Source organism: Mixophyes fleayi, chromosome 1 (assembly GCF_038048845.1).
Source record: "Mixophyes fleayi isolate aMixFle1 chromosome 1, aMixFle1.hap1, whole genome shotgun sequence".
Lineage (NCBI taxonomy): Eukaryota > Metazoa > Chordata > Amphibia > Anura > Limnodynastidae > Mixophyes > Mixophyes fleayi.
The window spans coordinates 402,050,487-402,076,351 of NC_134402.1; the positions used below are offsets into that span (position 1 = coordinate 402,050,487).

At 36.5% G+C, this 25,865-nt stretch overlaps 1 protein-coding gene across 3 annotated transcripts in view; it reads right to left on the reverse strand.

The window, feature by feature from the left end:
- Positions 1-1,197: 1,197 nt before the first annotated feature.
- The window catches only part of EFNA5 (ephrin A5), a 309,847-nt gene continuing 285,179 nt past the window's right edge, over positions 1,198-25,865 (reverse strand). The window contains exons 3-6 of one of the 3 annotated variants that reach the window (XM_075181483.1): positions 19,187-19,252; positions 18,697-18,777; positions 7,812-7,868; positions 1,198-5,180 (exon numbers count right to left, since the gene is read on the reverse strand). In XM_075181483.1, the coding sequence (XP_075037584.1) occupies positions 5,059-5,180; positions 7,812-7,868; positions 18,697-18,777; positions 19,187-19,252 (326 nt within the window). In that variant the 3' untranslated portion in view covers positions 1,198-5,058. The remainder of the gene's footprint in view (positions 5,181-7,811; positions 7,869-18,696; positions 18,778-19,186; positions 19,253-25,865) is intronic. The other 2 variants (XM_075181490.1, XM_075181497.1) reach the window with 2 other exon arrangements.

Below are 25,865 nucleotides of genomic sequence, written 5' to 3' on the forward strand. Positions count from 1 at the left end.
CTAGCAGAATAGAGGCATGGATGGCAGAATAGAGGCATGGATGGCAGAATAGAGGCATGGATGAGCACTACTGAGGGCGAAGGTAGAAGGAGACTGGCACTCTGTGCCACCATCCTTGTCTCTCCTACTCACAGACCTTACCATGGGAATAAAGAATAAAACCTTACATGTTTATCTTTTTAGGAAAACAACTATACTCTTATATTTTAAAATTAATTTCAGCTTATACATGTCTCTGTCCCAATTTTGGGTGAACATTTTTGTACCCTCCCTGATTTATAACATTCACACATTTTTGCACTCCTCCCCTTCCTCCGTTTTGGAAATATTATAAATTAGGCCTTGATTAATAACATTCACACATATATAAATAAAAGATTCCATACCTTGACAGAAGAAATTTTTCATATTATATCGTCTTTTACTATGTGTTGTTCTAGATTATCAGTCACTTCAAGTGGGAGGGAAGCTGGCTGCCGTGTCATGCAATGGGATACTGAACATGAATAATACTGAAATGGAAGTTGTTCAATCAATTTATAGGTTCATAGCAGGTGTTTGAAAGGGTGGGGTTTATACAGCAAGGGACAAATACAGAGAAAATCCACCAGCACACTGGTATAATCAGCCTATTAGCAGAAGCGCCGTGACGTGGCGGGTGGCTTACCATGCATTTGCAAATGTGTGCAACGGAGATTTCTGCCTTTTTATGCACAAATAGAAACAGCAACTCTTTTGCTGGTTCTAACAGTGGGCTGGGGGATTTCTTCTCTGTATTTGTACTTTCTGTGCATGAAGGCTGGAGTTTGTGTGTAGGCAAAATCTCCATCCACAATTAAAACCTTTTGTTTGCATTAGTAGCTATTTTGCTATTTTAGACTTTATGTTTTAGGTTTAGTAGTCCTTTTTAAATAGAGAAAGGCCTTTAAATGCACCTAACCTAGCATATAGAACAATAAGTTGAATTGGTGTTGAACACCTTGCAATATATGAGAGAGTGTCATCCCCTCCTACACTCATGCAAATGTGCATATGTCTATATATTATACGTTATAACTACCTTCAGTTAACGAACGGCATACAAGCTAATAAAAGTCAAATAAGCACAATTTCTACAATCCATCAGGATGAGCAAACATTTCATCTTCATTTCTCATGCAAATGAAGGAAAACTATTGTCAAATAAAGCAACTACAAGGGTATTAACTTTTTTTATTTAAGTTTATTTGTACGGACACGTGTATATACAAATACAGTTTATGATTATTTTTTTTTACATTTTCTTTTAAACTCATATAATGTAAGCATTTCAAAACAACACTCAATGAATCGTAAGTGCAAAGCGAGGAAGAACCAGCGGAGGACCAAACCGAGCTGCACTTTCTTACCCAGATGCACAGACAATGAGTGGTTTAAATGAGATGTCAGGAGTAAGTATGGAAAGCAGATTTTGTCGTTTAATGGGTAAACCTCCAACATGCCAGCCTCTATTAAACTGTACAGACAATGGCAGTAAGCGTATCATAGAGAGATTTGTCTCAGAGAAAGTTGGGGGTAAATGCCTGGGAAAAAACTCAATGATGGCAAAAAGAAGGACAGATCTGCTCATTTACTGCTTGAAAGGAGAAACACAGATAGAGCAGAACTAACAGAAAAGCGTAGAAATGAAAACAGGTAGGCACGCAGTTACATGACACGATAACAGAACCAAGTACAACTCCTAAAAGATACCGTAAATACACTTAATATTACAATGAACGACCATGAAGACTGTAGCTCTGCCAGACAAAATGTTTTACATAAAGTTTAAATGGATCACATATGATGTACTGAAGAGTTACTTTAAAGATGCCTTTTTTTCTAAAGATATTGTTTTCATAGAGAATATGCCACGTAGTTGCCACATGGTTAACACGCATGTAGAAGAAGAGTATGTCTTCAATATCAGACCTCTGAAAAATGACCAAAAAAACCCCCCAAGAAAATAGAATTCCCTATGTTCCCTTAACCCAACATGCCAAAAAATACTCAGGGCTCTAACATCAGACCTATAAACATTTAGTACAAAACATTGATAGTTATGTGTTGCGTTGCTCTGGGTCATGATTGAGTGAGGACTTGTGAGTGATCATGTTTCACAGACGAACCTTGCTTTGTTGGTGTCAAGCTCCATCTGGTGACAAAGCATGTTTTTCGTGGTCTGAAAGTCTAATGTATTCACATACAAAAGACATAGGAATTGAATTAATACTTTATTATCAAACACTATATACAACATACTGTAGGTTGCTAATAATACAGAATTTAAAGAATTAACTTTTTTTTTTTCTTTATCTTATAGTCTTTGCCATCCAAGAAGGTATAGTACAAAACAATAGTCTAATCTAACATGAAATGTTATCTTGTGTACTAAAGGATACACGGTATCCACCAGACTGATGCTTAATCCCACTGCTTCAAGTTGCAAAGCCACTGGCATCCAGGAAACGAGTTAAAAGGGTACCCTACCTGGGCCAAAATCATTTATGGGGGAGTTGGAGAGCGGATGGGGGGGAGAGGAAAAGACAGAGTGTGTAAGAAAAAAGAGAAGAAAGCCAAAGAGACTTCAAGTGCAATGAGCAGCTTCAAATTTTGCCCCAACATCCTTCAAATAATTAATATTTTAAACATTACAGAAAAAGTCTTCCATAATTCCATTCCTTATTGCAGTTTCCTATTTGATTGTAACCAGCTTCTGTCCAACTGGATATATTCAATCGAATATTTTACAACATATAATTAGATCATTATCGCTATTTTAAAAAAGGAACAAATTGTGATTCATTTTATGTCGATCATTAATTACTGTACCTGTTTATAATAAGGAAGTATAACTGTTTTAAAGGAAAAAATAACCTGCTACTTCATGATAATAATAATAATTACAGTAATAATAATAATAACAAAAACAAGAATATCTAAAGCAACTGTGAGGCTGTTAAATACATTAACACCCATTAACAAAAATGTACAGAAGTAGCAGTGTTACTAACATGTTATTAAATGTCATATGTGATGGCACTTAGAAAAACCTAACATATGTATTACATTTTTTTTTTACATTTATTAATGATTGTTACCAATTGTATATGGCCGCTACATCTGCATTAATAATTGCTTGTAATAGCAACATTAGACCTGGAATCCTAGTGAAGGTAGTTTTTTTGTGCTAACACTGTAAAGTGGTGGTATGACAAACTACAGTATATGAATGAATCACATTGCTGTCAATGTAGCCTATGGCATATTATAGTAATCATTTCTTAGGTTATTTCTCTGTGCTTTATTGAAGTTTATTGTATATACGATGTAAAAAAAATTGCATAATACTATTGTTCTAGAGTAAAGCAACCCAGGCCAGTACATGGATTTTTAAAGGCTCTTGTTGCACCTCCCATTGCATTCTGATCTCTAAGAAATACATAACTTAGACAGTTTGAAAATGCTGCTGAATAACTATGACCAATTATATATGTATGTATTGTTTTTTTTTACAAATATATTAAAAGTATTATTGTACTTTTTTTTTTTTTTTTTACTTTTTGTTTTATATTAAACATAATCACAGTTTGTTAAAGGCTTTATTACGTAAAGTACATTTGGTGAATATGAAGTGTCTGAGTCACAACCTTTGCTATACATCAATAATAATTAAACCAAAAACTCAAGGCACCCTGAAAAGTTATTAAGCGTCCATATTGGAATATTTTCACAAGACAATAGGTAGCTGTCCATTTATACAACCGTGGTTTGTTACGCTGCTGTAAATCAAGTTTATCAATATCTAATTTATGCAGAAAAAAAGCATATAGTCAACCTCAGCATAAATGTTCCTTAGTAATGCATATGCCAGTTGTTTGAAAATATATCCTTGAAATCTTTGGGAGCCGATTTATCTAACAGAATTGTAAGTTCTCTTCCACCTACGCCCTTATGCACTGGGGATACACAGCATAGCAATGCATTGCGGATGATCCATCGCTCGAAAGGAGTCTAATGGGGTAAGAAAAACTCACTTCACTGTTTCCTTCAATGGCAGATTAATTTTCTTTTAGAGCTGTTTGTTCACCATGCGTATCACTCTGTAAAATGATGTCATGTTTTGCTTAATAACGGTATAATAAAGTTAATTCAAAATGAAAACTAGAGTTCAGTAATGTGAAACACTTCCTGTTGATAACATATCATGTAGAACTGAACTAAGGAAGTGCCTATGGCTCCCTCCAAGACAGTTAAGCTTTGGATATGGTCACTTTATATACAAAATGCATGTGAGTTGCAGAACAGCAAAATCAAAAGTTGTAGCACCTTGGAGATCTATTTACGGTATTATCTGCCTATGTTTTTAAATAGTAGGATTCTCTGCACTCTAGGTGACATAAAATATATTAAAAACAACAATAATAATCATATAGAAAAAAAAATATCCCCAATTCCCTTAGTGCAGGTAAGAGTGCTTAGGAGATTCGTTGAATATTGTCTTCTCAGATAAACATTTCCTCCGAAACCCATCGAAATATCAGAGTGTCTCCTTTCCAGTTCTTATGTATATTTCACCACACCTGTGAACATTTGTTAGGTGATCCTCACAGCAGAAATTCCTTCCAGATTTTGTTTCCTTTACTCCAATATCCATTTTTAGTGGCTCGTTCTGCTTTCACCGTCCACACAGAGAACAACGTGTACCAAAATAAGTGACTTTCTAAAACCGAATGCAAGGGAAACTTTAATTCACTAGTGTTACTATTAAAATTTGGCATTTTCATTAGGTGTTTTCATTTTTCAGTTTAGGAGACAAAAAAAAAGTCTAAATTATAGCATATGTGAAGTAAATAGTCTTCTTGAGCTCATGTTGGCTTGAAAGTGGGAAAAATATATATATAAAAAAAAAATCAAAAATAAATCAGGAAAAAAAACAAAACAATAAAAAGGTTCCTTTCTTGGGTGAAGCAGTTAGGTGGATCTATGATGTTCCAAGACCCTGTTTTTTTCTGCAGCTGGTCTATGTAGTATACTGTGCTATAACGTCAAAAGTATCGTCAGGAGAAACAGTAGGGTTGTCAAAAGCCAATTTGGTATCCTTGGTGTTGGTGCTGTATTCTCACCACGGGATGGCTCAGCCGATTCATGAACGGTGTCATCTGTTCAAATATAAAAGCACACATTCAATGGCTTAACTGTAAATCCATCAGCATCAAGTTTTCATGTGATATAAAAATAAAAATACAGTACTTCCTTTTGTTTAGTTTACATATCTTTTACGCCAACACTGTAAATAGTATTTTACTACTTTACATACAAAATAGATAAAACTTCATGTAACATCTTATAGATAGTCATGCAACTGTACACATTATTTTTTATGGTAGCAAATAAATTCATAAATAAATATTAACTTAAATATAATTTAACGCTAGTTTCAGACTAGTACCTAAACTTTTCTAAATGATCAAAAAAAACATAGTGGGTTCAGTATTTGCATGCAAAAGTATACAAAACAATCTCCATAAAATGTTCTGTCAATTCCTTGAGGATGGCTCCGTACGTGCCTAGCAGAAGATCCCTACACTACACTGAGGAGCCCCAAAAAGGGAATATGACCTTCTGTATGTGGGATTCTTTATCGTATCTACAGAAGGTCAGATTCTGTATCATGCACAGAGAACACAGGGGGCAAAACATTGACTTAAGAGAATCACCATGGAATTGGTAGTCTCAGAATGGACAGGTTTTGAAATATTGGGGGAAAGAGTGAGCATAAGCACGGTGCAAAATGCACATTTAAATTGGCATTCACTTTACTAGAATGTGTTTATTTTAGAGGTTACATGTTAGAAAAGCAAAACTATTTACTTCTGCTTTCTCTAAATATCAGCCTCTATATATATTTTTTAGAAATATGGTAATATATACATATACACACATATATATATATATATATATATATATATATATATATATATATACAGCATATATATATACAGCATATATATTATATATATCTATATATATATTTTCTGACACTACTTAGGCCCACTTCTTCCTTAGAATACAAGTTATAGCATCAAGGCATTTATTTATTACACACTAAAATATAGACAAAAGGGTCAATACTTGTACTATATTTTGCCTACGACTGCACCCCGGTATCTCCCCCGATTTACTACCTCTATAAGAACGAGGAATCGTATACACAAGATGCGACCGGCTCCGCATACAGATTCGGCGTAAGCCTCTGTTCTGGGCAGGCGCACTAATGACATTTTTATTTTATTCTCTGCAAACTAACTTGCGTTCCACTCTACATGAAACCAATATTCTTTATCTACTATTATATGTATTCATTGCCAAACTATTTTAATCCATCTCCAACAGCACTATGCATTTACTGTAAGAAAATAAATGTTTAAACAAGTACTAATACTTAATAGTAGCATAAGGTTACTAAATAAAAATAATAATCGGGGGCACTTGTATATCACACTGCTTGCTCTCTCTTTATACCGTCGGTTTACAACACAGGCATGATAGCAAGTGTGGTGTTAGAAAGAGTGATATGAGTGCAAATGATTGAAAATGAAAGTAATACATTTGAATGTAATTTTGTTAAAAGAATATACCTGGTGGAAAGCCAGAGTGGTGTTATAAAAGAGTTGTGGTATAAAGAGGAAGCACTGTAATTGCACTTAAAGTATTAGTGTTCTTTTCCATGTAACTTAATTATTATGAGCAATGTCACTAACTAAACAATTTAGAATAACTTCATTAGAATTTTGATTAATTTACACTTCATAGCTTTTTGTACAGTTGTGTTTTTAGTACGTGCCCCCAATTACTCGGATCATCTGGTAAGCTTATTGTAGAATATTTCTCCAAGATACATCATTATACCTTGTAATAAAATCATCATTGTATAACACAAGTGCAAATAATTTAAAAACATTAAATAGCAAATTCTTCCACCATGCTTTTTATTTGCTATTTCTTTCAATTTTACTAAATGTTTTTCTTACATGCGAATTGTACTTAGATAACCAGCTACTTAACCAATGCTACATCCACCTTTGATCTATTCCTCAGGCAGCAATGCCGGGAGAATTTACAAATTGAGCAAGTCTTGCATTGGTTTCCAAGACACTGCTGATTGGATGAGGTGCAGCATGCTGTCAAGACAGCGGTTGATGGAATCAGCAATGTCTAACCAACCAGAGCAAGCCCTGAACATTTTCAAAATTCTCCAGGTGTGGCTGCCTGGAAAACAGATCACATAGGACTGTAATGAGTGGAGTAACTGCTTTTCACTGCAGGGGGACCTGGTTAAGGGATCCCTATAGTTTATGTATTAGAGAAAGGGAGTCATTTTGAAGAAAACATATTTTGACAAGTTATGCTAGAAATTGTTAATGTAATATCCCTGCAATTATATTGTATGGAATACTGTTGTCATCAATTATGGATAGAAAATTTACACTGTAAAACATGTCGGTGGGGTGGCAGGGTGGAAGACAGTGTCCATATTTAATGGAATTGTTAGAATTTCATGGAATTGTATAAATAAAACATTTGTTTCCTCTTTTATCCATTTCTTTAGTTGTGTCCTAGCCCCTCAATGACTTATTTATGTATTGCATTGTTTTAGAAAAGTTCAATAAAACACGTTACAAAAAGACAGGCGGAATGGTGGAAGAAGCAGCCAAACACAGAGCTCCATGATAAACCCAACTTCCTCCCCGATTCTAGCCCCACAAAATGCAAAGATTTATCTCACTGACTGGGTTCTGGGCTGGTCAGAATGGCTGGGTAACTTGGTGCTTCTGTGAGATCGAAGCCTGCAGGGAAAAGAGAGGAGTACCACTTGGGAAGGAAGTATGCTGCAGGTAAGTACTATTAGGTTGTCCTTTTGTTTGTGCGCAAGTGTGTAAAATAGTCTGTGTATACATGGGAAAAGGTGTAGGTAGTGTTGGTCTTGAGTATGTGATGGAACTGAAGATCTCAAGGGTGCAATATTTCAAAACAGTAAGGTCTATGGAGAAATATGGACACACCGTTTCATGGACTTCACAGTACATTATAGAAAATGTGTTATTGGTTTGTGATTTTACCTTATTTTATGTTAAGTTTGTATATGAATATATCTTGTAAATTATGTGTCTACATAAATTGGAATTCAGAAAAAAAGAACGTTACTTAACCTGTTATGGTATTCATAGGTATAGACGGTATATAGGCATTAATGCTATTGTGTATAAGTGGTCCATGTCTAACTTTTATTTTATAAATGTTTGAGCACATTCAATCTGAAATCTGCCTGTGAGTTCTCATTGTGCGTTTGTGCCGGAATGTAATGAACTTATAAACACAACATAACACTTTGCGCATTGGACAAAACTGCATCAATAAATGAACTGAAGGGGCACAGTCTGGGAGGAATGGAATACTGTAAACCATCACAATGACAGATGGAGTAAAACTGTGTAACTATTTTGATGATAGAAATATGGGCGCCTTGATAAAAAATAAAGATCAAACATCACAACATTCTGCTGACAAGGACAATGACATTAAAATAACGCATGACAAACTCAGTAACCTGGTTTATAATCTATTTTTCTAAAGAGTTCATTAATATGCCAGGAAAAATGCCTTATATAGAGACCCAAAGATGTACAATCAATTGAAGACCAGGGGGAAAATGTATCAAGCTGAGAGTTTTTTGGCGGGTTTGAAAAGTGGAGATGTTGCCTATAGCAACCAATCACATTCTAACTGTCATATTGTAGAATTTACTAATTAAATGATAACTAGAATTTTATTGGTATATCAAACCCGCCGGAAAACTCTGAACTTGATACATTTACCCCCAAGTCTAATTAGCTTATAGTTCGGGACCTAAAACATGAATGCTATGCCTTTCAGAATGGGTCACCATTATCCTCTTTTTTTGCAAGCTGATAGTTGTAGTATCATGAATGTTTTATGTAAAACCTCAACATTTTTACCTAATTCTTTTTTATTTATTGCCAATAACATACAGAGGGAGCACAGTTGTTTGGGACAAATGGTACGCTCGCTCTTAATTATTTTGCAACACTACTGAAATCCAAGTGAGTGGGTGAGGTTAGTATGGTGTGATTGAGTGCATCTCCTGCAGCCAGGGGATCTCTCAATTGCACCATTTACAAAGAAGAAATGTGCTCCATCTATACAAAAAAGAAATAACTGAGAATGTACGATATTAATAAAAAAATAAACAATGGGTCAAAAAGCTGATCCATAGACATACTATGGGTCCTGGAAATAAATAAAGGGCGCAATACTAATCTCATGAATGAATTGTGTATAATAAATATAACGTGAAACAATGAGTCAGGACACATATAATGCTTGTAGCTCTTTTTGCAAAAGTGAGTTACTGGAACCAACTTATAAAACAATTTCAGGAAAAAATGAATGCGGGAAGAGTATGAGCCGCAGTGGAACACAGTGGAGCGCACGGCTACGGTGGCTGTGAGGATTAAGCACCAACGCGTTTCATCCGGCTAGCAGACTTTGCAGACTTCCTCCAGCTAGTGGACTTTGCCGGATGAAACGCGTTGGTGCTTAATCCTCACAGCCACCGTAGCCGCGCGCTCCACTGTGTTCCACTGCGGCTCATACTCTTCCCGCATTCATTTTTCCTGAAATTGTTTTATAAGTTGGTTCCAGTAACTCACTTTTGCAAAAAGAGCTACAAGCATTATATGTGTCCTGACTCATTGTTTCACGTTATATTTATTATACACAATTCATTCATGAGATTAGTATTGCGCCCCAGATATTTGTTTATAAAAGGAGAAGCATTCTGATCTAGTGAGAGCGGCTCATCCCATTTTTTATTCAATACTATGGGTCCTGTCCATAAGTGTTAAGTAATAGTAGTATGTGTTACATTTAACAGAAATTCAGCAGCAAGAGGCTACAGCATTGAGCTTTCCTCCAGTGCAACGGAATGCCGTAGTATTCAGAATGTGCTAGGTTTAATTGGCCGGTGCGCTAATCACATTCTAACTGTATGCACCACGACTGAGATAATAAAACACAATGCTTTTCCTTTACAGCAGGGGTCAGGGAACTTCTTTACCTTTTACCCCCAAATATATTTAGATACGCCGACGTTATCCCCTTGATTTGAAAGGAAGGAAATCACATATTATTAATTCTTGGGGCTAGATTTACTAAGCTGCGGGTTTGAAAAAGTGGGGATGTTGCCTATAGCAACCAATCAGATTCTAGCTTTCATTTATTTAGTACCTTCTACAAAATGACAGCTAGAGTCTGATTGGTTGCTATAGGCAACATCCCCACTTTTTCAAACCCGCAGCTTAGTAAATCTAGCCCTTGGAATTCATAATTTTGTTGAATCTATTCAAAATTTCTTTGAAAGCTTCAACTTCAAAACTTCAGGGTTTGGAGAAATGATGTTGCTTCATTTTTGATACGAGAGCATCAATATTGGGGCATTTTGATGTCAGAGCAATTTGGATACAGTCTTCAGCGTCCAATCGATTTCTCTGCTTTGTTTTTATGTTCGTTAGAGTAGAAAATCCTTGTTCGCAAAGGTAGGTTGTTGTAAAAGGCAGCAACTTTTTGACTGCCTCCTCATGTGCAAATTTGAATGCCTTGCCAGCTGTTGACATCCAAAAATATGACAGATCTGCTTTGTTTTCAAATGCAATACTTGCTTCATTATTGCATCGAAGCTCAAGAAGTGCCTCTGCCAACCCTTGAGGCTCTTCTGGTACAACAGCAATTTCACATTTAAAGGGGTCTACAATCCAACTGACAGCATGTGAATCGGCAGCATTACCCCCAGGAATTTAATTTTTACCCCATTTGGGGTAATTTACCCCTGTTCCCTGACCACTGCTTTACAGCATTTTATGTTTGTAGTGTAGTTGATAGTAATTAATAATGATGGCTGCACTTAGAATATACAGCCTACAGAAAGCCAACTCACATATATATATATATATATATATATATATATATATATATATACACACACACACACACACACACATATATATATATACTATGCAGGGTCTGTGGTTGGTAGGAGCACGTCATTATCTTAACTGATTCTAATTACCCACATTATACAAATCAATAATTAATGAGATGGGGTGGCCATACTGCTTTCTGACCATAGACTACGTCCTTCATAAAATCCATTCTCTTCATGCTCTTAACTATTTATCTTTGCAAAGCTACTCATGCATGTAATTTAGTGTAAATTTGTATACATGTTTAATATAAAATGTTATATTAAATATAAATAGAATAGATAGTAATATTATATAATATACCAATGTCACATTCCCTATGTAACTGCAAGTTGTACATGCAAATTAATTGTTTTGCTTGTTTTTGTTACTACAGTATAGTTTAAATATTATATTCTAATCTGTAAAAACCATCTTTATCTTTGCTTTACAATATACAATATCAAAAAGATGATCTGGTATTCAGTCCATCGACATTTAAGCGATAACCCAATAATAATACCCATTTGTAATGCAATTTTACTGAAAGAATAGTGGGTGCTTGGAAAATAATTTTACCAGATGTGTTATAAATTAGTGCAGTAAATTCATGTAATCATGTCCTAAATCAACAAATATTTGCACTTAGGATAAAATAGGGAGATGTAACAAATATATTAATGGTCACATTATAATGGATAGCTAGCTTTCACAATTCAATAACACTGAGTATAGTAACCAAATAGTCCAGCACTACACAGGAGTATAATTAGTCCATTACAATTTATCATTATTTCTATATGCTCAATCCCAATGTATCATCATTTATTTAACCTGAACATTTTCTTGGACCATTCCACCTGATCGTACATCCAAAAAAATAAAGTTCATTGCCATCTGCAAAATTAGTAAATTGTGTTTGGGGACTGAAGAGTGTTGTTTACTGCTATTTGTCTTAATTTTATTACAAAACTGTATTAGTAAGTGAAATTCAAAGTAAAGAGAGGGAGCGGCAATGAGTTTATATCTCTTTCTTCAGCTGTAGTACATTACTTACCCCCACTATAATAATTTATGGTATATCTTTGTTATATATTGTACGCTAAACAGCAGAGAAGATGCAACTTTGGGTCACGTAGCTGCAGTATTTAAGAAAATAAACTGTCCTTGATATATTTTTGCCTAATGTGCAGCATAAATAGTTCTAAAGTTGAGAGCAAAGTAATGATTTGTTTGGTTGAATAATGTTTAGTGATAACTAATCCTCAGTAAAACTAAACTATAAATTGAACCAAGTTAAAAAAGTAAAACATAATTCTCGAATATAAATGTAAAGGTTACTGCAACTTGTGATCTTTACCAATTTATTTACATTTGTGGTGTAGATGAGGGTGTTCATTTATTGCACGGTACAAATGTGTCTGTATTTGTGCACAGCATTTTCACATGCACAATTGTCACCAGCAGATTGCACTATCCCTGTGGTCAGTCTGCCATGTTATCGCACACTACTTTGCGGGACGACCATGGGGCCTAATTTAGAGCTGGGCGCAAATAGTGTTTTCATATACTGTGTTTTTTTAATTCGGCGCAGGCCCACAAAGCAGCAGTTGCAGCCATATGTAGACTGAGTCACATCTTGCACTTATGGCCACTTGAGGCCCCCTACAATTGAAGAGGTAGAATGAGATAAGGAGGGGTTGTGTAAAGAGAGTGTTGGAACAAATGTAACTTATGTAGACTGAGACTCAGATGCATATGTGCCTGTCAGTAGACACTAGTGTAAGTCATGATGACACGGTGGCTAAGTGGTTAGCACTTCTGCCTTACAGCACTGGGGTCATGAGTTCAATTCCCGGCCATGGCCTTATCTGTGTGGAGTTTGCATGTTCTCCAAGTGTTTGCGTGGGTTTCCTCCGGGTGCTCCGGTTTCCTCTCACACTCCAAAAACATACTGGTAGTTAAATTGGCTGCTAAAAAATTGACCTTAGTCTGTCTGTCTGTGTGTGTGTTAGGGAATTTAGACTGTAAGCCCAAGGGGCAGGGACTGATGTGAGAGTTCTCTGTACAGCGCTGCAGAATTAGTGGCGCTATATAAATTGATAATGATGATGACGATGATGATCAGCTTAGATGCGTCTGGCTTAACATACTTGTGGTACATGTGTCTTTTTTTATGCAATTTACATCTGCGTATTAGACAGAAATTATGTCCAACTCTATATGAAGCCCAATGTGCACATATACATGTAAAATTATATGTTTTGCCTTTAAATCGTAAACGACCTAAGAGAATTCAGAGTGGAAGGCATGCATTTGTCTTTCAGGTACTGATCACTTACATTGCCAGTCACACTGTGTGCACTTGGGTGTGCAAAGAGCGTCTAATTGAAATTTCAGCTTAAAAAGTCATTTATTGTGCAGACTATTTTTCGTGTGTTCTCACTGGGTTGCATAACAGTTCCAACTGCGCAAATTAAACTGCAATCACATCACAAAAAGCCAGACTTTACTTTTGTATAGACCTCTCTGCACCTGCAATGTTTGGCATAATTGAGTTTAATTTATTAGCTTGTACATGACCTGCTGCAACCTTTACTAAATATATTGCTTTTTCTTTCTGGAGTTGTTATGTGGTTTCCAGCCATGTAGTTATATCATCGGGTAGTGTTTTTATTACCTTTGCTTTGGATAAGATAAAGGTCTGCTTTCTGCATTTGATACAAATATATCCATAAACTAGCCTTGTGTCCAGGTTTGCCTTATATCCAACGACAATGAAAAAAACAATTCTCTATGATCATCATCATCATCTATTTATATAGCGCCACTAATTCCGCAGCGCTGTACAGAGAACTCACTCACATCAGTCCCTGCCCCAATAGAGCTTACAATCGAAATTCCCTAACTTACAGACTAGGGCAGCGGTTCCCAAAGTGTGCGCCGCGGCTCCCTGGCGCTGTCACAGGGGTGCCGCGGGAAAGCCAGAAAAAACAAAACAAAACATAAACTTACCAATCCGCGCGGCGCCGGGACCCAGCATCCTCCTAAATGATGGGTCCCGGCGCCGCGCGGATTGGTAAGTTTATGTTTTGTTTGTTATTTTTCTGGCTGGCCGCGGCAGAGGTGACAGAGTGAGAGGGAGCGTGACAGAGGGCAGAGAAGAGGGGACAGCGTGACAGAGGGCAGAGTAAGGGGACAGAGACCAGAGGAGGGGGCAGCGTGACAAAATGGCAGAGGAGGGGGACAGCGTGAGAGGGGGCAGCGTGACAGAGGGCAGAGGAGGGGGACAGCATGAGAGGGGGCAGCGTGACAGAGGGCAGAGGAGGGGGACAGCGTGAGAGGGGGCAGCATGACAGAGGCCAGAGGAGGTGGACAGCGTGAGAGGGGGCAGCGTGACAGAGGGCAAAGGAGGGAGACAGCCTGAGAGGGGGCAGAGGAGGGGGCCAGTGTGAGAGGGGACAGCATGACAGACGGCAGTGGAGGGAGACAGCGTGAGAGGGGGCAGCGTGACAGAGGCCAGAGGAGGGGGACAGTGTGAGAGGGGGCAGCGTGACAGAGGTCAGAGGAGGGGGACAGCGTGAGAGGGGGCAGCGTGACAGAGGCCAGAGGAGGGGGACAGCATGAGAGGGGGCAGCGTGACAGGGGCCAGAGGAGGGGGGCAGCGTGACAGAGGGCAGAGGAGGGGGACAGCGTGACAGAGGGCAGAGGAGGGGGACAGCATGAGAGGGCAGAGGGGGCAGCATGAGAGGGGGCAGAGTGACTAGATGCAGAGGGGGCAGTGTGTCTGGATGCAGAGGGGGCATTTTTGCATACAACTAAATAAGTATTTCTGTTTTGACCTAAATACTTATTACATTTTTTTGACCCAACTACTTCTAAAACAGGACTGCTCAGTAATTATTTTGGAGGGGTGCCTTAAAAAAATTATGGAGACTCTAAGGGTGCCGCGAACTGCAAAAGTTTGGGAACCACTGGACTAGGGTCAATTTGATAGCAGCCAATTTACCTACTAGTATATTTCTGGATTGCGGGTGGAAACTGGAGCACTCGGAGGAAACCCGCACAAACCCACGCAAACACGGGGAGAACATACAAACTAAACACGGATAAGGACATAGTCAGGAATCAAACTCATGACTCCAGTGCTTTGAGGCAGAAGTGCTCACCACTAAGCCACCGTGCTGCCCATATAATAACATGACTAAATATAAATTTCAATCTATTTAGTAAAAGATGCAGAAACATGTATAAAAAACAATCAATTAAATTTGCCTGAAGGTGGATTTTTTCTTTAAACATCAGAAGCCCGGTGAGCATAGGAAAAAAGCTCACCTGATTACCTTACCAGAAAACTTGAATACCAGCAGGAAACAAAATAACTGTTAATACTTTTTTTTGCACTTTTTAAATTTTAGCTTTAGTTTATTATTCAAAAATGATTGACAGATGGGCTATCATCAGTTTATGTTTAGAAATATAACAGCTGTATCTGTTATTAATGTGTGTTTCTTACATGTGTGTTGTTTACAGAAATCAACAATGTAATGATAATCTGAGCATGAATGAGTAAACAAATTATCACATCTGTATGCCACATTTATGGTAAAATATCTTACTCTGCTCTAATTAGTTGCAGCATGTCATCTTTGCTATGTAAAAATAGTCTTTCTATCAGTGTGTTGCTTTATGCTACCTAGCAAAATAAGCAATGTTATTTCTCGCAGTGAAAGGCTGAGATATTTAATTTAAAAACACATATTTTTTGTTTAATTTGCTTTTGACAGCAATAGTAATACTTATTTTATACTGTCATTTTCCAACAGTTTGATGTATAGGATTATTCTTTATCTACATATACATAGCAAAATATTACACAAGTATAACTCTGACAATACTATAGGTTCACATATAGTCACAATGGACACACAGGTGTACCCTTAGTGGGCGTTTCCCATTGGAAAGAATCCCAACCATAATTGACTCGTGACAGTTCTGCAGATTAGAGGGAGGAAAAAGCATCTAGCAACCTCTCAGTTAGTGTCTGCATTAAATAAACTATAACACATTGTCTGCAGCCTAAGAATCGTTTTTGGGAATCAGCATATGTTTTAATGAACTGTGGCTTCAACAAGATGGCCGCTGTTATTGTTCTTACTTTTAGGCTCTAGTGTATTTTTATTATTTATTTTTCTTGTGACTAAGTAAAAATAAAATATCAAAAAGTAAGCTCCCTCAGCTTCTCTACAGTTTTTTGCCTGCTGAGAGTGTTGTGAAGCCCTGGATGAGTAACTATAACACAAAGGGGTATATTTATTAAATTGCGGGTTTGAAAAAGTGGAGATGTTGCCTATAGCAACCAATCAGATTCTACCTGTCATTTATTTAATACATTCTACAAAATGACAGCTAGAATCTGATTGGTGGCTATAGGCAGCATCTCCACTTTTTCAAACACGCAGTTTCGTAAATATACCCCTAAATTTAATTTTCCTTATTTTAATTGGATGTGATGAGATATTAGAGTAATTTTTTTTAGAGGTATTTTAATCTACAAAGTATTTTATTAATTTGGTAAGATGGTCAACATGGAATAATGTAAATGGAAATCGCAGCAAATGATTTATTTTGTTTTGCTTTGTTCCAAAATCAAGCATTTGGAAACAAAAAACCCTCTGCCACTGACATAAATATGTACAATCCAGCAATGTTGGTACAGGTAATCATTTGATTTCCATAATTTCTCTCTTGGCTTTGCAATGTTACAGAGTTGTAGAATTTTAAAGAGGTTTTTACTGATTAGATTGTTTTCAAGATTTCTTAATTTTGTATGTAAATAATTTGGCAAAATTGTTTATTTATTTCATAGTTGCCGACTTTGTGATTGGGTCCTCCAGGAGGTCAGGTCACGTGACAGGGGTAGGAGGGGGCGTGGTGACATATTTGCGTCACCATAGCCACGCCCCCGCTATAAAATGCCTAAATTCACATGGCCCTGAATAGCGGGGGCGGGGCTTACTGACACGATTAAGCCACGCACCCCGATATTCAATGCATTTTTTACGAGCTGGGAGGATTGCCTACTCGGACTCCCCAAAATTCGGGAGCCTCCCGGAATTTCCGGGAGAGTAGGCAAGTATGATTTATTTTGCCTTGGGATACGACCTAATGCTACTCATTAGATACAACTGTTGTACCACAGGGCAATGTAAATTGATAATTCTCCCTGATTATACTGTATAAATATGGCTACTATCAAATTGACCCTAGTCTGTGTGTGTGTTAGGGAATTTAGACTGTAAGCTCCAATGGGGCAGGGACTGATAAGACTGCGCTCTCTGTACATCGCTGCGGAATTAGTGGCGCTGTATAAATAGCTGTTGATGATGATAGGCAACATCTTAAATTCTTCAAACCCGCAGCTTGATAAATTTACCCCCAGGGGTAATACATGGTAGCTTATAATTACTAATATAAGAAACGGAATCATGGCTAGTAATTTAAAGAAAACAATCTGCTCCCTTTATTAAAACAATGCTAATATACATATTTAGGCCTCATACTGACGTCCGTTGACTGAACTACTATTTTTAATACTAATACAATGCATGAAAATGGGTCTGAAAATGGAAACCAGTGTTTCTAACGTTCCTATGCCCATTATCAATGTTACTCGTGTTCAGAGGCATTGCGGTTTCAAGGCTCTGTCTGCTCCATTCAATATGTATAACACAAGTTAAAAGCTTTGAGGTCATTGGAGTAACCTCCAATGATCTCCCGAACACAAGTAATATAACCGCATATCAGACGCCTTCGTGTTTGACATGTGGTTTCATTGGTGTTTGAACTTGCACTTTGAAACATAAACCAAACACCAGTGGGTACCCAGCCTTAAGTAGTACTAATTGCTGCTCATATAAAGAGATATATAACGGACTTCATTAAGCTTTTATGCATCTGGTTAAAATAAAATACACATATAGTTTCCACATTATGAAAAACAGCGATGGCTACAAATAAGTAAACAATGATGGTGTTTTACATTAAAATGTGTCCTATTGTTTTGCCTAATCATCTCAGGCTATCCTTGTGGCCTAATAGCCTATATATGATGGGCACAGTAAAATGCCAAAATATGGTATCTTTAACCCAGAAAGTGTTATGTTGCTAGATTGTTAATATGACACATACAAAACTACTAGAGGTTAAAGAGGAACAGAGGGGTGTGTTTTGTCATGCGTTAGTGTAACATAGATCATTAAACATATACAATCTATACATTAAACACATAATCGAAAGACAACATTTATCAAAACGTTTGGAAATCATTCACACAGATACACATTGTGGAAAGAGCTCTATCAGCAAGCAAGACATAGGACATCCAGGAGATTTTATTTTGACACAGTTAGAGTTTTTGTTTTTTTAAAAAAAAGAAAAACATGAACCACCGCTAGCACAAACAAAACACAAAAAGCGACAGAGTGTCTGCCATGCGTTGCATAAACACCCTATAGGAATGAAGTTTACCATGACAGCAAAAGCACAGACGTCATGCAAGACATGCAAGGCTTGAAATTCGAAGCACCAAAGAGAAGAACACATTGGTTAAAAGAAATTCTCTAAGCATACTAACCTGCTGGTTCTAAAGAATTTTCTACTTTGTCGTTAACATCGAAAACACGGTCATGAACACCTATAGTTTTCATACAGCTGTCTATAATAAAAATAGAGATAACAGCCAAATATGTTAGTGAGATCTCTTAAACTCCACCACTTTGTTTTTGTTTAGCTTTCGTTTTTTTTTCTCTAATCATGTTGTGCTTTGTCACTTTGCTTTTCTTTTTTTTTCTCTTTTCTATCTCTCCTAATGCCAGATTGTTGTTGTTTTTTTTATATGAACTAGACATGTACAACAGTTGAGAAACAACAAGTTAGCAAGTTGCACGTATTTATATAATGCTCAATGGTGACTGATTACAAAATAGAATGCAAAATAAACCACAAATGTTGATAACAGGTACCACACAAGGCTTTACATTAAAAACTTGAATGATATTATTTGTAGCATACAGTAAAACATGCATTGAAGGCCGCCCCTTTCAAGTCAGAGGACAGACACTTACTTGCTGGCCGTACATAGACTCTGAGCTTTAAGCAGGACCTTCTTCCATTGTCTGGGATTGCTGAAGCTGACGGAGAAAAAAAAAATACAATTTATTTCATTTCATCTAATATTTCAAGACCAGCTCTCACAAACTTGTGTTGACTGACACAACTTCAATTAAGTGGGAGGGATGGCAAAGACGGCAGGAGGGCAATTACCCACAAGGCCACTCTGCTACTTGTACATGTTGGCCAGCACTGTAAGATTAACAAGGCTTCTGTACTTCGGCAGCATAGTCTTTTATTAAGGCATAGACACAGCTTCATCATTGCTTGCTGACTTAGAGAGTCCTGACATTGGAAACCTTAGTAGTAGTATTACTGGACATAATAAATATGGTTTTATCTCTATTTTCTAAAGCTTTAGATTAAACCTAACTTTACAGATAATACTATTTCTATATTCCAGAATGACAGCACATGATTAAAACAGTTTTTTTAAACGAGAAACAAGAATACATGTAGGTGATTATTTATATATATATATATATATATATATATATATATATATATATATATATTAAGCTGAATGTTCACAACATAACAAAAATACACTCCGTTAAAATAAAAACTATATTAATTAAAGCACAGAAATGTATTAAAGCCTAGTAGAATAATGATTGGATTATTATTGTATCCAAGCTGTATTCCCATTTTTTTCAGTAACAGGGTTTATACCCCAGATGGGTAAAACAAATGCAAAGTGATTTAAAAAAACAACAACAGAGGCGCACAGTCTGGAATCTTAGATATACGACATTAAGATGTAAAATAATGCATGTAGGACACAACAATCTAACAGAAGAATACATAATGAATGGTGATCTATAATTCAACAACAACAGAGCAAAGGGATTTTTGAATTATAATTTCAGATGATATGAAGGTAACCCGGCGCTGGGAAAAGTCAGTAGAATACAGAAGGTATTGGTATATTAGGTATTAATTTATAGGTCACTCATAAGACTTCACCTCTAATACTCTGTATAGTTATGGAGGTTGAATATCAAAACTTATCAGGAAGGACTTTAAGAACTTAATGTGTATAGTTTAGAGGAGAGGAAGAGGCAGAGCCGTAACTTAGAATTCTAGCGCCTAGGGCGAGAAAGACAAATGCCGACCCCTAGCCCTCAATTTTAACCAAATGAACCGAAAATATTCCTAATTGCGCCCCCCTGCAGCGTTGCACCCTAGGCGGTTGCCTCTGTCGCACAGCCCTAGTTACGGCCCTGGTCAGAGGTGAACTCTTAGTAACATTAGGATATCTTATAAGTATTAATAGAGTTAAGGAACGCAGTAATTTTCTTAAAAAAAAAAAAAAGATGTGGATATCTAGAGGAAGGGAACAAACTTTGGAATAGGAGGGAGATTTTTTTTTTTTAACTGAAAGTGTTAGAAAAATTAATTCATGAAAGCACAGGACAAACATATCGTTACTTGTTGCGGCCTATACGAAAATATACAACAAAACAAGCTCACAAAAGGGCTGACTAGATGCACCTAGTAGGGATAGAGGGTTTCTGTGTCTATGACAATTTAGATCCATTGGGGTCTTCTGTCCCCTCTTGCTCAAATTTCACAAATCCCACAAAATTACCTTCAGTTGTGACTACGATATTTCAAGTAGACAGATTTGCTGATTGGAGAAATAACAGAATCCCAACATTGTCATGACAATACAATCCAACCTGCTAATTTATTTTTTTAAGTTTGAGACTTTTACGTTAGTTAATGCAATGGCTTGGGAATTAATTAATAAAGTGTTGCTAATTTTATGTAAACAAAGTTTGTATCCTTTTCCATATAAATTTAACTATTGGGCCTTGTCACATATATGGGTGTATCTAGCGTGACGTTATATTTATGTGCACCTGTCAAGTGCAAAGAGGGGTTTCACTATAAACCAGCGCCTATGAATAATCGTCCATGAAGTGTCTATATAGCATTACTGATTCCTAATGACGTCACCAACTGATTCATCATGCATGATAACTGATGACTTGTTAAGCTTTAATGCCTATGAATGTATGTGTGTATATAGTTTTGCTAAGGTTAAACTGCAGTACCCTATGTTATGATAAATATTTACAGATACAGTAACCTAAAGAAACACTTTGATGGTGTTTTTGTTTAGTGTTACAAATAGCTGCTTCAGATGACATTTGTCACTTTAGTTTCACTTTGCCTCCTCCTAGTTCTTAGTATTGTTGTGTCCTGATGTATCAGTTGTGCTCTAGAAGTGTCTTTAGAGGTGAGATGACGAAAGGAATTACTTGGCACAATATAGTAATCAACACATCCTATGTGTCAATTCATCTTACACAGTTTATTTTTTGGTTTGATTAAAAAAACAACTTACGCTACAGGAAAACAAGTGACTGAGACAATTATAATCTGCCTGTTGGGTCAACTGTGTATCACAAACATTTCTGGTGTAAACCATTTGTACGCCAGGTCTACAGTTTCCAACAAATGGATGTGAAAGTCGTTTCTCTAAATTGTACTATGTCCACAGTAATTCTATATTGTGAATCATTTCTTCCTTTCAGTCCTTTTCATAACGAGACTGAAATTAGTAAAGGAGCCAATGCGTTTGGCACTTGTATTGTCCATGGTTAGATGTTAAGGTCTTCCCTACCAAAATAACCAGCCTATTCGGGTGCCTTTTCTGCGGCACGGATACATTGCTCTGGTGTTTTGATGGTTTTTTGTGTATACTGTCCATGAGGATTGTAATACAGTTGTGATAGTTTCTCTGAAATGGAGTGTGCAACGTTAAGTGCAAAGCGAAGTATAAAGCACATTAATTGCCAAGCTCACCACAATGTCTGTGTCTTTATAGCTTAGTTATCCATTTGGCTTGCAACATCAATGACACTGTCCTACACTTACACACATTCCTAATGATGTGAAACCTATGTTGGGAGACAGACAGAGTTATTGCTCTCCACTGTAGTTTGTGACCACCATTAAGGACTTTAGTGGGTCAAGGGAATGTGAATTCCAAGTAGGAATAGATAGAGCATCTTGATGGATGGCTGCTACCTTTCTGATGTCTCAGTAAGTTCCATGATATTGCTGGGCGCAATCTAGCCAGGTTCAGATGAACCCTGGGAACAGTAACACCAGTTTCTCCTTATAAGACCTAGATCAGACCTGGGGGTAAATTTATCAAACTGCGGGTTTGAAAAAGTGGAGATGTTGCCTATAGCAACCAATCAGATTCTATCTGTCATTTTGTAGAATGTACTAAATAAATGATAACTAAAATCTGATTGGTTGCTATAGGCAACATCGCCACTTTTTCAAACACGCAGCTTGATAAATTTACCCCCTGATCTTAGTAGATAGTTAATTTTAAAAATCACTGTCATGTAAGCCTATACTTCTGCATCTTAACACATGATCTAAAATAAATACATATGATAATAAATTAATAAAAATAAAAATACACATGGCACGCACACAATATTTATACTGAAAACCCTTATAAAATATATGCATGATAGAAGTCACAAACTATGTTTAGGGGTACACTTGTGCGTTACAGATAGAGAGACCACTAAATAGGTCATTTTGTCTCACCAATGTTGGTGCACAACTTGCACTGTGCACAATGAAATAGTTAAACAATGGTGCAAAAAATCCCTCTCCTTCATTAGTAAGATAAATAGATTATATCGATTAATTCTTAACCTAATAGAAAAAATACTTAAAAACAAATTTCTGCTCAATGCTTTGCAAAAACTGGCTAAATAAAAACAAAAATAAATCATGTTTCTGCTTTGATCTAGTGTTTCCAGCATTTATGGCATTTAACGGCGATCTGGCATATGTGTTACTTTAAATGATTTGAATCAATTTAATTATAACGAATATACATAAACACATGATTAATGCAAGTGTGAATCCTCACAATTTATAATGTTAAATATGATAATGTTGTAACTTGCAGATAAATCCTACGCTTGTTTCATCACTAATAAGATTTTGACCTTTAAGTTTGATAGTCTTTTATTCTTTCCTGTTTGCTATGCAGATCAAGAGGAAGGCAAACATGCCTTGTACAGTATGAGCAGAACTAAATATTCTATTCATCTTTAAATATAAATCACTGCTAGAAACCAAGATCGAGATAAGATCTTTATAATAATTATTTGTTACAGAACAAAAAAATATTGTTGATATTGATAAATAACCTTATTGTAAATTATGTTTTCAGGGCACCTTTCTGAATTTATATCAGACACTTTAAAGCTCCTGTTGCCGCCTTAGAAATGTAAATATTTACTAATAAAAACATCCATGTTATCTAAAAATCAGAGATAATATTAAAATAAATTAAAATTATTAAAATAAAATAAACATTATGACTAGAAAGTAGAGAAAATATAAAACTTCTACAAATCAGATTGCAAAGGTTGATATGAAAATTGATGTCAGAACTTGAAATATAATTTAACAATTGTTTGATATTTTTTCCCTATATAAAAGTTGCTTTTTGAAAACAATTAAAAAAAACATACACTATAATCCATTATTTTTAATATTTTTGATTGGCTCAGATCCACTTCTCTGACACACTATTATTTGTTTTGTGTGCTAAATAATTTGATTGATTGATTTCATTTGATTTAATGATACATCCTCTTTAAGCCCAAAAAGGCAAAAGTTGCTGAAAATCCCCAAACTTTCAGAGGTTGAGTATATCATGCAATAGTGAACTTAGAGACCAATGATAAAATGTATAATATGTAATAAAAATAAGATCTCAATTGTGTCCCATTTTACTATAACAGTAAAATGTAACAGTATTTGCTGTGTGAACAAATTCAGATAAAAACCCCATTGTGCGCCGATAAATATGTAACAGAAATGTAACAGTAACATTGGAAATATAAAACCTGACATTTATTTTATTTAACATACACTAATCTTATAACATGCATAAGTATGGAGAAAGCCTGTAATTTGCTATCAAACAGCAAATGTATTAGCTATTCTGTAGCTGTTGTATAATGTACCATTTCTATGAGATTATGTATTTCTCAATGAATCAATGGGTATTGGTTTTGACTGGTACAGAATGAAATCTAATTATGCCTTTGTAATATATTTGGAAAAACAAAAATAGTTATGAAAGGACACTAATATCACATGACAGTACATAGATAATCTGACATAAAGATAATAAAACATGATGGAATGTCTACAAACAAAACAACCAATACATCTATCTTGTACTGCCCATTAAATATACAAGACTTTAATACGAGCAGGACTTGCTATGTATAGTCATTGTACTGTAGAATACCTGTGAGAGGACGGAGGTAGATGTGATTTAAAAATGTTAGCACTGACACCCACTAAGTCTGTTTGACACCTTAAAAGGAAAGAGAGGAGAGCAGTGCTGGACTTTTGTAGGAATGTTGTAGGGGGAAACAGCCTTTAGGCTAAGCCACATCATCAACATCATCATCATCTATTTAATTATATAGCGCCACTAATTCCGCAGCGCTATACAGAGAACTCACATCAGTCCCTGCCCCATTGGAGCTTACAGTCTAAATCCACAAACAAACACATGCACAGACCGAGAGAGACTAAGGGCAATTTAATAGCAGCCAATTAACCTACCAATATGTTTTTGGAGTGTGGGAGGAAACCGAAGCACCCGGAGGAAACCCTCGCAAACACGGGGAGAACCTACAAACTACACACAGAGCCACTGTGCTGCCCACAACAAGAAAAACTTATACTTCCATTCCCATTTTATGTAATTGGGGTATCGCAAACTGGTGGGTTTCTAAATAATTAAGAATTTGTTGTTAAAATATTTTTAGTATGACTTTGTAATATATTTAATGAGCTCTACTAATGAATAAATTATTTGGATTAGCACACTAACAATCCCCCTAGCATATAATGAGCTGTCACGTAGGAAATTACAATGAATCAAAGAAGCCATAGGAGCCTTAAATCTGAAAACTAAATGTGGTCTCAAATATGTGGAGAAAGGGGTCATAATTAAAGGAGTGGGCCTTTTTTGTTATAGTTGATATTTTTATATAACTTTGCTCCACCTTTAAACAGAATTTGATGTAAAATAGGAACTTAATTTCAGAACTGTTAATACCACAACTAAAAGATATTAAATACCCTAAAACATGCAATGCATAAAAATTTTATATTCTAACAGCAGTGGCAGATTGCCACAAAAATGGAGTTTTGTCCCTCAAATGTCTTAATTGACACAGACCACCATAAACTTCTGTTGCAATTTCCCCTGCAATACTTCTGCCACCACCACCCACAAGTACCACTGCCGCCACCACCATCCACAAGTACAAGTACCATTGCCGCCACCACCATCCACAAGTACAAGTACCACTACCGCCACCACCAGCCACAAGTACAAGTACCACTGCTGCCACCACCACCCACAAGTACACGTACCACCGCCGCCGCCACCACTCACAAGTACAAGTACCACTGTCGTCACCACCACCCACAAGTATCACTACCACCACCCACAAGCACAAGTATCACTACTACCACCACCACCACCACCCACAAGTACAAGTACTACCACTACCACTCACAAGTATTAGTATCACTGCGACCACCACCCTAAAGTAC